Consider the following 11,306-nt stretch of genomic DNA (forward strand, 5'->3'; position numbering starts at 1 on the left):
CCCGCATGGGCGCACGGAGAGGCACGAGCGTCAGCGCCGCGGGGGCGTGCGCTCCGAGCGCGCGTACACGTATGGGCCCGCGGCGCGCGGGATGGGGCACACGTGTTGCGCCCGCGGCTCCACGTGTGCGGCTCCGCGTGCAGATGGCCGCCGGCGCGGGGGGCCGGGAAGCAGCCCGCGCGTGCTGGCGGCGCTGTTTGGGCTCGCGCGCGCGCGTTCGCGTGAGTGTTTGTGTGCGCACGTGAGTGCAGGCAGCGTCTGTGCGCGGGGGGCGGGCGGCAAGATCTCAATGTGGGGGGCACCCAGGCGAGCGCGCGCGAGCGGGTGGCTGTGCATCCGCAAGAAGGTGCCGGGGCCGCTGCGCATGCCGTGGCCGTTTCGGTGCGTGGGGACGCCGGTGTGTCTGTGTTTCCATGTGTCCTGGGCGTTTGTGTGCGTGGGCGCTGCGCGGGGCCGTGTTTGCCCATCCGGGAGGGCTTGGCAAACACGCAACGGCCCTCGCAGGCCGCTACGACTCCCGAATCAGCTGGCGTGGGGATGAGGCCTGCGAGCTGCTGCCTGCCGGCGCGCTCGGCTCACCGTCGCTGATGTGGAGTAGCTGTAATTACCGTGACGAGGCTCCCTGCAGCGCGGTGCAGTCCTGCGGCCATGAAATCCCAGCGTTCGCACGTGCGCTGCTGATTATCCCTGCCTAGGGACTTTCCTGCCTCGGCGTGTCGGCCAGGCTGGAGAGGCCAGGACATCGCTGCTCTGATGTCCTCCCTTGCGTGGTCACCGAATGCCACCCACTTGCCCCTGGGTTTGGACTGGGAGCCCCTCTTGGCTGCAGCATCCTCCGCAAAGTGTTCAAAGCTCCCACAGAGCTACCTCAGATGAGCGCAGGGCAGTGCTGGGACACAGACTGTGTCCCCCATCACTGGAGAGCAAACCCTTCTCTCCAGCTTCAGCCCTTCTCCAGCACAGGATCATGCCCACCTGCACCAGGACACAGTCCAAGCTGCTATTGCTGTTGCCCTCTCTGCGTTATCCCAAACCTCAGACCTGCAGCCAAAGGTCCCTTCTTTTCCCTCAGGCACCCCCAGGCCCATGCACTGCTCCCCTTCCACCCCAGCATCTTCGGAGCCCCCTATGGCTGGAGCAGCCCCCGCATCGGTCTGTTTGCTCTGACCCACATCTCAGCGACGGAGGCAGGATGTCTAAGTCAGAGCAGTAACATGCTCAAACACACCAGCTTGTGAGGAGGAGACAGACGAGGAGACAGGAGATTTGGGGAGGGTAAGAAAGCACCCTGGGCAGAGCTGCTGCAAGGACGGCCCCTGCTTGGCCAAACCATGGTTCCTCATACATCAGAGGGTGATTCCAGCACACTAGCCTGCCCGGGACACCTTATTTCTCCCTGCCCTGAGCTCCTCCCAGTACAGCTGGAACACACATTTTGGGCTGGGGACAGGGGTCAGCGCTGCAGGAGCGGGGACCAGCGCTGCACCCCAGGGCTGACTCCCTCCCCCTCCTCACAGAGCCATGGGGGTGCTGATGTCGAGGCGGCAGACGGTGGAGAAGGTGCAGAAGGTCAGCTTAGCCGTGTCGGCCTTTAAGGATGGGCTGAAAGAGCAGCCATCGGCGCGGCGGCGGGCAGAGGCCGAGGGCGCGCGCCGCGGGACGCTGGAGCAGACGGTGCAAGAGGGGGAGGACGAGGCATCTGCGGGGCCCTCCCAGCCGGAGGAGAGCAGCACCAGCAAGGCGGCGTGGGAACGGCTGCGGGACGGCCGCGGCGTGGAGCCGGAGGAGTTCGAGCGGGCCAACAGGTTCACGCCGCCGGCCTTCATCCGGCCCACGCGGGAGCTGCACGACGACGAGCCGCTGGACATCAGCCTGGAGCAGCGGGAGCAGGCAAGCACCCGGCACCAGCGGGAGCACAGGGATGGGGAGAGAGGGAGCAGGCTGGGGGGGAGCGCGCGCGCAGGCACACAGCAGCCCCGCAAAGGGATGCGCAAGTGTCCCTAGCACCCAGTGGCAGCCTGCCCGGGCACGGAGGAGCTCATCCGGCACGGAGATGGGTCCTGGAGGCAGGAGCGCTCCCTCTCCAGGGACGGGACCAGGCAGCTGAGAGCCAGGAGCCATTCAGGGAACAGGGTGCGCTTGGGGGTTAGTCCTAGTCAGATGTGCCCTGGAGGGAGCCTGGGGCGCCGGGGAGGGGAGGACAGAGGAGGGGTGACTGCTGGGCACAGGCAGCTCCGGCTGTGGGGGAAAGGGAAGGAACAACAAGGGTTAGTCCACACAGCTCTACAGCCTACCAGCCTACAACCCTACCCACCCCTCCACACCAAGAGCCTTGCCCATCCCTCCACACCTACCACCCTAGATATCTCTCCATACCTACAACCCTACCAATTTCTCCACACCTACAGCCCTACCTGTCTCTCCACACCTCCAATCCTACCCATTCCATTCCTCCACTGATCTACCCACAACAGGCCATCACTCCAGCCAACCTACAACCCTACAGCCCATCCACCCACTCCTACAACCCTGAATGCTGCCCAGCCTACAGCCCGTCAGCCCTAAGCACTCCTCTGTCCACCCACTCCTGCCAAACCACCCACCCCACTCCAAACCCACGTGGCCAGTAAGTAGCCCGAGAGGCACTGCTTCACGGAGCCCTGAGCACCCCACGTGGAGAAGCCAGCCTCCCTGACCACACTGCCTCTGCGAGCATCCCCACAGTGCTGAGACGGAGCCGCCCCTCCCCAGGTCGTCAACGATGAGATGTGTGAGATCTGTGAGGTGTGGACAGCCGAGAGCCTCTTCCCGTGCCGCATCTGCAGCCGGGTGTACCACGACGGCTGCCTGCGCCGCATGGGCTACCTGCAGAACGACAGCGCCGTGGAGGTGACGGAGACCGCGCACACCGAGACGGGCTGGAGCTGCAACTACTGCGTAAGTTGCGGCTACTGGGGCAGTGGGTGCAGGTTTCTGCTGCACTGGGAGCAGTGGCTGCTCCCTGGGGAGCTGTGCCCAAAGAGGACACAAGCAGGATCCCACATCATGGCCTGGTCCGAGGTGACGGGCCACCTTGTTCCTTGGCTCCTCCTGCAGCCCATCTTGGCCAAGCAGGTTGTTGCCAGAGGACAGGGGACAAAATGACCCTTTGCAGCCTCCCCACACTGGAATCCTTACCTGCAGCCTGTCCCTGCACTTTGGCAAGAGGTCCCGGGGAATCCGGGAAACCTTCCCTTCACGAAAGCAATGTGGAGTTTCAAGCAGCTCCAACAAGCAGCTTTCAGGCCAAATCTTTCCACAGAGAGCACATCCATCTGCCTCCAGGTTGTTCAGGAACTCAGGGAGACTGCTAGAAAATGTGCCCCCCTTAACACTTCAGGTGTGGAGGTGCAGAGTCCCTTACCCCCTCTCTTGAGCTTCTCTTCCTCTGACTGGACTGACATACCCCCGGCGCATGGTGGCACCTTGGGACACGCCACTGGGCAGGCAAGGAGCTGTGGCAGAGCTGGAACCATGCCCAAAGGGTGCAGATGTGAAGCAACCACACTGCAGCTTCTCCGGATAATGCAAACCTGGGGTGCCACCTCATGATGCTGCGCACAAGCCCCCATCCCTGCAGGCAGCTCTCCCTTCCTGGGCTTGGATGTCCCAAAGCCCATTCTGCCACCCAGCTGCCATGTGTGCCCCAGGACACTGTGCTTCACCTTAGAAACACACACACTGACTTCACTTCTCCACCCCAGGACAACCTCAACCTCCTGTTGACAGAGGAAGAGATGTACAGCCTGATGGAGACCTTGCGGCAGTGCAAGATCATTCCAGGTGCGGACCCTCCCCATGGCAGCATGGGCTGAGCCCTCACTCTCCCCTTACGCCGTCCCAGTCCCTGGGCTGGGCACTGCTGCTCCAGGGTGGAGGTTTTGCTGTTCCCCCATCTGGAGAGGTAAAGGGAAAAGGGTAAAGGCCCTGCTAAAGATGGCAGCTGGTGGAGTCACCTATTAGCACTAGAGGGAGCAGGGAAGGAGGGACAGAGAAGGAGGGAGAAGGGGGAAGAGGGAATGTGTGTGGTGCCGCCAGGGGCCTGGAGAAGGGCAAGAGGAGAGCAGCACTCCCCCATCACTTTGAGGCTGGTGGAAGGGATGCCCTGAGCTGCCTGGGGGAGGCACCTCGCTTCATGTCCCCAGCCTCAGGCCAGGCCCAGGGCAGCCTCAGAGCGCCCAGGAGCCGTCTCCCCACCAGCAGCTCTCCCGTGGTGCGCGCGACGCTGGCTCTGCACCCGCTGAGGTCCACAGGAGGGTCTCCAGCAGGCAGGGTGCTCGGGGGAGGCAGGCCCCACTCCCGGGGCACCGCGCAGCACACACTGACGGGCGCCGGGCCCGCTCCTGCAGACACCTGCCTGACTCTGGACGACTTCCTGCACTACAAGCACCTGGTGCACAAGCAGCAGTTCGAAAAGCCCATGGAAGAGGCCCAGGAGGAGCGGGCGACCCTCCAGTTCTCCGCCCTGGACCCCGAGAAGAAGGGGCACATCGAGTGGCCGGATTTCCTCTCCCATGAGTCCATCCAGCTGCTGCAGAAGCTCCGGCCGCAGGTACTTCAACAGCACACATGGGCTGGGGGCACCAGGAAGGAGCTGGCTGCTGGTAGGTATTGACTGCAGGGCACCCTTGACCCAGCAGCAGCCTCCTGGCCAATCACAGATGTCCCCCAGCCACCTAGATGGGGGTGGCACCATGGGAAGGTGAATAGTTTGGGCACTGGTGGCACTGCAGGTACCCTGTGGTTGGTGGGAGGTTCTCCATGTCCAGACTCTTTGCCTTGACGCAGGGGCTCCCCTATCCCCTCTACACCACCAGAACTCCCTGCTCCGGCTGCTGACGGCCAAGGAGCGGGAGCGGGCGCGCGCGGCCTTCCTGGCCCTCGACCAGGACAGCGACGGCTTCATCGGGGAGAGCGAGTGCCACAAGGCCCGGCACGCCTGGTTCCGCAAGCACCAGAAGGAGACGCCGTCCTGCAACGTCAGGTAAGGAGACACGACGGGGGTGAGTGGACACCCGCAGGTGCACTCCCAACCTGCTTCTACGGCCACCTTGCTCTCCTGCGGAGCTCCAGCTCCATCACAAGGGATCGGCTTGGGAATAGAGGCCCCTTCTCCACCTCTCCCTCTCCCCACGGCGTCTCCTCCTCCATGGCCGCTTCCCATTGCTGCCTGGGGCGGGCACGTTGCCACATCGGCATCCCCTCTGCCCGCCAAGAGCAGTGCCCCCGCTCTGCCCTGCAGCATCAGCCACGTAGGACCCATGTCCGAGAGCAGCCCCGCCAGCAGCGGTAGCAGCAAGAGCCAGGAGAAGACCCTGCTGGCCACGGAGCAGGAGGAGGCCAGGTGAGGCCAGCTATGGGGCACCCTGGGGGTCAGGGTGGGCCACGTGCCCCACTGCCTCCCCTGAAGGAGGCTCAGCCCAAGCTGGAGGGGAGGTTGCCCCCTTCTTCAGAGCAAAACAGAGGCTCGGCAAGTGGTGGGGTGGCCATAGGGGGCACATCGAGGCCAACCGGGGGGCACGTCAGGGCCGGTGGCATCCGCTGACGACGCGTCTGGCCCCACAGGCCCGTCGACTGGCCCACATTCCTGCGCGAGAACGTCGCCTACATCCTGGCCGCCCGCCCCAACAGCGCCGCTGTGCACCTGAAGCCGCCGGCGTAGCATGGCCGCGGGCACCCCGCATGCCCCGCCGCCCGCCCGCGCCGCTGCCGCCATCGCCCCACAGTGCCACCATGGCCCTGCGGTGCCACCATCGCCCGGCAGCGCCGCTATCGCCCCCGTGGCGCCACCATCGCCCCATGGTGCCGCCACGACCACCATGCCGCCGCCATGGCCCTAGCGGCACCACCATCACCCCATGGTGCCACCATCACCCCACGGTGCTGCCATTGCCCCCATGGCACCACCATCACCCCCGTGGCACCCCCATCACCCCTGTGGTGCCGCCATCACCCCTGTGGTGCCACCATCGCTCCGCAGCGCCGCCACGACCACCATGCCACCACCATGGCCCTGGCAGCACCACCATCACCCCACGGGGCCGCTATCACCCCCATGGTGCTGCCATCGCCACTGGGACACCACCATCGCCCCCACAGTGCTGCCATCGCCCCTGCAGCACCGCTATCACCCCCACTATCGCCACTGGGACACCACCATCGCCCCCACAGCACCACCATGGCCCTGTGGCGCTGCCATTGCCCCCGCAGTGCCGCCATGGGCACTGTGGTGCCACCATCGCCCCATGGTGCCACCATTGCCCCACAGCGCCCACTGGGGCCCCCTCCTTCCTGCCCGGCTCCTTCTCGCCCAGCTCCTTCCCGCTTCGGAAACCTGCCCTGTGCCCCCATTGGCCAAGGGGGGCCACGCCCCTTCACCCCACCCACCCACCCTGTGCCACACCCTGGCACCTGGCGGCTGCTCATTGGCTGCTGGGGAAGCAGTTGCAGCACCCCACCCCTGCCCAGCTCGCTCCAGATTGGCTGAGAGAGGCCTGCGCAGGGTGGGGCCCAGCAGGTGCCGGGCTATGATTGGCTGGAGGTCTGAGTAGGGGACAGCCCCAGCATGTACTGCACTCTGATTGGCTGGGGGAAAGCAGAGCTGGCTGCTCCTGGGCCCCTCTGGTGAGGGGCAAGAAGTGACACCAGGACCCGAGCACAGGGGCTATCCTGGCCCCACTGTGGGAACAGCCACGTGTGTGGGGCGGGGAGCGCCTCAAATGCCCCAGACCACACAGTGGGATGGCCCCACGGTTGGGCTGGAGATGCCTAGGGATCTCCCAGGCCTGATGCAGGGACAATGGCATGTGCAGGGCTGGGATACTTGGGATGCTTCCCACAGAGCGCCCCGCAGCATGGGGATCTGTGCACACCCAGGGGCTGTGCACAGGGGCGAGGCGCTCACCAGGGCTACCAGCGGGAGCTGGGGGCCAGCAGAGCCAGGACGCGCGACGGCAGGGCCGAGTGCTCCCCGTGCTGGGTGCCGCGGCAGGCAGCACGGCACGCTTCCCAGTGGAGCACCATGTGTGCCGGAGCCGGCAGCAGCGCCCTGATCCCGCAGCCAGCGCCAGCTCAGCCCGTCGGCAGCAGGAGCTCGCGGAGATACGATGCCATATCAGGAGACCCCCCCAGTGCCACATGCCCCTGCTGCCCCAGCCACATTTCGCATGAGGCTCCCAGCCTCACGTACCATTCAGGGGATGTTTCAGGGGCAGAGACAGGGCTAGGCTGGAGCTAGGGCAGAGAGGCGATGGGGGCTGTGTGCGCCATAACGCCAGCGCTGTACCGAGAAGCGTCCATTAAACTGCAGTGTCCAAGTCCCCTCTGGCTGCCGTCCTTTCCGGCACGCGCCCTGCCAGCCCCTGCCTCCACGCGGGACACAGCCGGGAGCCTGTGCACTCTCCAGCCCTCGCAGCGCAGCTCCACAAGCTTGAGCTTGCGCTGGAAGACTTTAAAACATCCCCAAGGCTGGAGGCACGAAGGAGCCCTGGGAAGAGGCATCGCAGGGGCAGGTCCCCATAGCTGGGAGGCTCCTCCAGGGGCAGCGACATCCACCGAGCAGCCAGGAGAAGCTGCTACTGGTGCTGCTGCCACTGTCCCAGGATCCTGGTGGGGATTGGGAGGGCTGTTACAGAGCGGGGAGGGCTGCCCTGTGCCTGGCTGCAGCCGCCCTGTGTGCCCTGGCCCCTGTCGGGTCTCCCGGGACACCAGATGCCTTGCTTGAGTCCCAACGCTGCGCTCGCCGCTCCTGCCCTGTGAGCGAGACACGTGCAGTGCCTGCACGCTGGTTCATGGCAGAGGACATCTTGCTAAAGGCTGGTCTTTCCATGCTCTTTTCACACTACAGCTCACACAACATGGCTCTGCCCATGGAGGAAGCCCTGCTTCTGCAGGCAGGATTTCTCCCTAGGGCTGGCCCGCTTGACTCTGGACCCATCAGGGGGTCTCGTGTTTGCTCTGCAATGAGACGACTTGGTGCAGGAGAACAAAGCTGTAATTTTCCTGGCATGAAGCGTGTGCTCCTGTGTAAAACAGTCTCACTAGCTGCTTCCTCACACCCTCACACTGAGCAGGGAAAGGAGAGAGCTGGGCTGGACTGGGTCAGAGCACAGAGTTGTCCAGTGGGCCCTGAGCTGGGAAGTACCGGTTGCCTGCAGCCCAAATCCATGCTTTGAACACCCCACAGGATCTGAAAGTTCCTTGAACAGATCCCACTAAAACCAGCTCCCCAGGCCAAGGACCATTGATGTTCAACAAAAGGGGCAGGGAGGTGCTCAGCTCTTCCGTGTGGGATGTGAACGAGCCCGGCAGGTCTCATGGCACCACAGCTGCTGGGCATCCCTCCGCTCCTCGTGCAGCTGGCCAGGCTCTGCCCGGGCTCCCTGCAGGGCAGCACACCAGAGGAGCCCACTGCTCCTTCTTTCTACTCTGGGAAGATGAAGCTGGTACTCAGACATGCGGGTCCATCCCAGAGGCACCATTGCCAAGCTCTGCAGGTGTAGGGGTCTGCTGCAGCATCATTAAGCTGTCACCCTCTGCCCACCCTGTGACTGGGGACCCTGGCTGGACCAGGAGGGCCTCGTGTCCTTGCAGCAGCCTGCAAGTCCATCCCAAATGCAGCGCAGCCCTCCCCACCACAGCCCTGTGTGCTCCAGCGGCATTTGAGGCTGGTGCGGGAGCCCCTTTGCTGACCCTGCTGCCATCTCTCCCATGGTTGCCCGCCCTGCCTGCTCAGGGTGTCCCTGCTCTCCAGGGTGCTCTCCCCGCCATGCTGGGTGCTGTGCCAGGACCTGGGGGAGAGCAGGGCCCTGCTCAGCGGGAAGGCTGCACCCTCTGCTGGGTGCTTGGCCACCGTGCCACACTGCCACGACACCCCCAAAACCTCAGCTTGTAGGCAAAGTGGGTGCTCAGCCCAGCACCCCAGGGTGCCCGATAGGTCCTCATCCAAGCCAGGGCACCTGCCTGCTCCATGTGCCCCAGGCTCACGCGAGGTGACCGTCACATGTTCCTCACCAGAGTTAGCATCTGCTCTTGACATGCTCGGAGAGCCATGTGGACAGAGCTGACCCAGAGGGCTGGGACAGCTTTGTGGCAAGCTGCTGGGCATCCAGCAGTTCCAGAACCCTGGAAAACAGAGGTCTCCAGGCAGCAGGTGACAGTGAAGGAGGCAGATCCCAGAGATGTTGTCACCCAGCAGCTCCAACCATCCACCACCTAACCCTGCTGCATGACAGGACCTTCCTTGGGTCGCTCCAGGCTGCCCTCCCCTGCCAGAGCCGGCAGAGAAGCAGCTCACGGGGAGGCTGTACGAGCCTCACAGCACGGGCAGCATCGGGGAGGCGGGGATGGCTCTGGGGGCTCGGCTGCTATTTCCTTAACGGCCTTGTCACAACTGACAGGGTGAGTCGTGAGCTTGGCCGCGGTCCTGACGGGGGGCAGGGGGATGGCCCTGCAGGGAGACCCCCGAGTGGGCTGGAGGGCCAGGGGGCTGCGGTGGGAGGCGAGGGGATGGCCTGTGCCCCCTCCTGCAGCGGAGAGGTGGCCACAGGGTGTCGCCCCTGCACTGCACCCAGCAGCGCCCAGTGCCACTTCTGGACCTGCACGCCTGCACGACATCCCCGGCTGCAGCATCGGCCCTGGCATCCCCCGCCTCTGCCAAAAACACGGCACAAGGGAGTCCTGGTGGAGCAGGGGGACTGGGGTCACCCCACCAGCTCTGTGTCCAACCTTGTTCCCATGCCTGGCTCCCTGCAACAGCTCCAATCATGGGGCAGACACAGCAGCCCCAGAAAAAGCAGGCACTTTCCAGCATGGCGGGAACCTAGGGATCCATTCCCACCCTGGGAGAGGACAGCATTTCCAAGGGAGCTATCTGGGCTAGGACACCCTGGTTTGGGTGCTGGACTGTGGATTCTAGCATCCCTTCCTGCACAAGGAGAGGTGGGAGCTGTGGGTCCCCATCCTGCGGCAGGAGGGGTGGGGGGAATAGCTGCACCCCGTGGGGACCACACATCACACGGGGCAGCAGTTCAGGGGATTGCAGGGACCTTAAGGAATTAGTGCCAACCCCCTGCTCTCCCCCTGCTCCATCTGGCACCTTGGTGGGTAACTACTCGGTGCTGGGGTGTCCTATACCCCGATCTTTGGTCTGCCAAGTATCCCCGTAGGAGCAGCGCTTCACCTGCGCTGTCCTCTCTGGACCATCATCCTGTGCCTGTAGGAGGTCACTGGCTTGAATTCTGTGGAAATGGCACAGAAATAGATTGGGGGGGTGCATGAAAAACAACAGGTCGCAGTGGTTTGAAGAGGCTGAAGTCCATCCCAGCTTGGTGGCTCTGAACCTTGCCAGATATTTGGCACTTTTGCTCTGCCAAAACCAGACAGAAGTTCAACTCTCTGTCCCAACTAAAGACCAGGAACACTTTTACAGACCCAAAATGCCTGGGAGTGGTGAAGAACCCCCATTCACTGCCCTGCCCCCTGAGCGGGCAGTGGAGGAAGGAGGCAGTGCCAGCGCTGGGAGTGGGGACAGCCAGGGACCACTCCGGCTGCCTGTTGCTGGCCCCACAGCCACCTGGGCACTTTGCGGTGCCAAGCAGCTGCAGGTCCACTGCTCCGAGCACCATCACGGAACGATGCAGGATGCTCCGGCAATGGAAACGCAGCCGGACCCTGAGAGAAAACAGCGTCTCCCACCAGCATCTCCTCCCGCAGAGTGACAGGAGCAGCGAGGTAAGGGGCCTCTTTGGGCACATCGCTCCGGCCCCAAGCTTTCACGCCGCAGGGACACGCCAAGCCCGCGCTGCCGTGGGAAGGCCACGCTGTGGGGCCGAGCAGCGCTTCCCTCCGGCTCTGCCGGCTCCCGCCTCCACCGCACTGCCGGCCGGCGGCCCCGAGTGGCGCGGGGCTACCAGACGCCTCCCTCTGCTCCCCACGCGCTGCTGCTCTGCTGCTGCTCTGCGCGGGCGCCGGTGGCACAGGTGGCCATGGGGACATGGGCACCCTCGCTGTGCCTGGCGCGGAGTGGGTGGCGGCAGCGGCGCCAGGCATGGGGAGCATCTCGGTTCCCGCTGCAGCTCAGATGGAGGCAGTGACGAGCAAATGATGCAGCCGTGAGCAGGGCGTCCGGGACCTCTCCTGCAGCGTGCAGTCAGCCAGGAGCACATGTGGACACCGAAAGTCTGGGGTGCCTCTATCCATGCCCTCTGTGTCCCCTATTGCCACCGCTGTACAAGAGGACCGAGAAGGGGCACAGGGGATGTGGCCAG

The 11,306-nt window shown here is 64.4% G+C and overlaps 1 protein-coding gene across 1 annotated transcript; it reads left to right on the plus strand.

The window, feature by feature from the left end:
- The first annotated feature begins 1,521 nt into the window (after positions 1–1,521).
- Positions 1,522–5,701, plus strand: LOC104575091 (PHD finger protein 24-like). Its single transcript, XM_088520571.1, has 7 exons — positions 1,522–1,890; positions 2,752–2,937; positions 3,744–3,822; positions 4,389–4,591; positions 4,857–5,023; positions 5,282–5,383; positions 5,605–5,701. The coding sequence occupies exons 1-7, from the start codon at positions 1,522–1,524 to the stop codon at positions 5,699–5,701; spliced, it is 1,203 nt and encodes a 400-aa protein (XP_088376697.1).
- Positions 5,702–11,306: the final 5,605 nt, after the last annotated feature.

This window comes from Tinamus guttatus, unplaced genomic scaffold (assembly GCF_059628265.1).
Source record: "Tinamus guttatus ecotype Peru unplaced genomic scaffold, ASM5962826v1 Tinamus_guttatus_pri_ptg000092l, whole genome shotgun sequence".
Classification (NCBI taxonomy): Eukaryota; Metazoa; Chordata; class Aves; order Tinamiformes; family Tinamidae; genus Tinamus; species Tinamus guttatus.

What these genes read in the sequence shown, in the direction of transcription:
- LOC104575091 (XM_088520571.1), top strand. Translation starts at nt 1,522, where the DNA reads ATGGGGGTGCTGATGTCGAGGCGGCAGACGGTGGAGAAGGTGCAGAAG. An exon ending in GCAGTGCAAGATCATTCCAG is followed by an intron (nt 3,823 to 4,388) that starts GTGCGGACCCTC and finishes CCGCTCCTGCAG; the next exon opens with ACACCTGCCTGACTCTGGAC. An exon ending in ACGGAGCAGGAGGAGGCCAG is followed by an intron (nt 5,384 to 5,604) that starts GTGAGGCCAGCT and finishes CTGGCCCCACAG; the next exon opens with GCCCGTCGACTGGCCCACAT.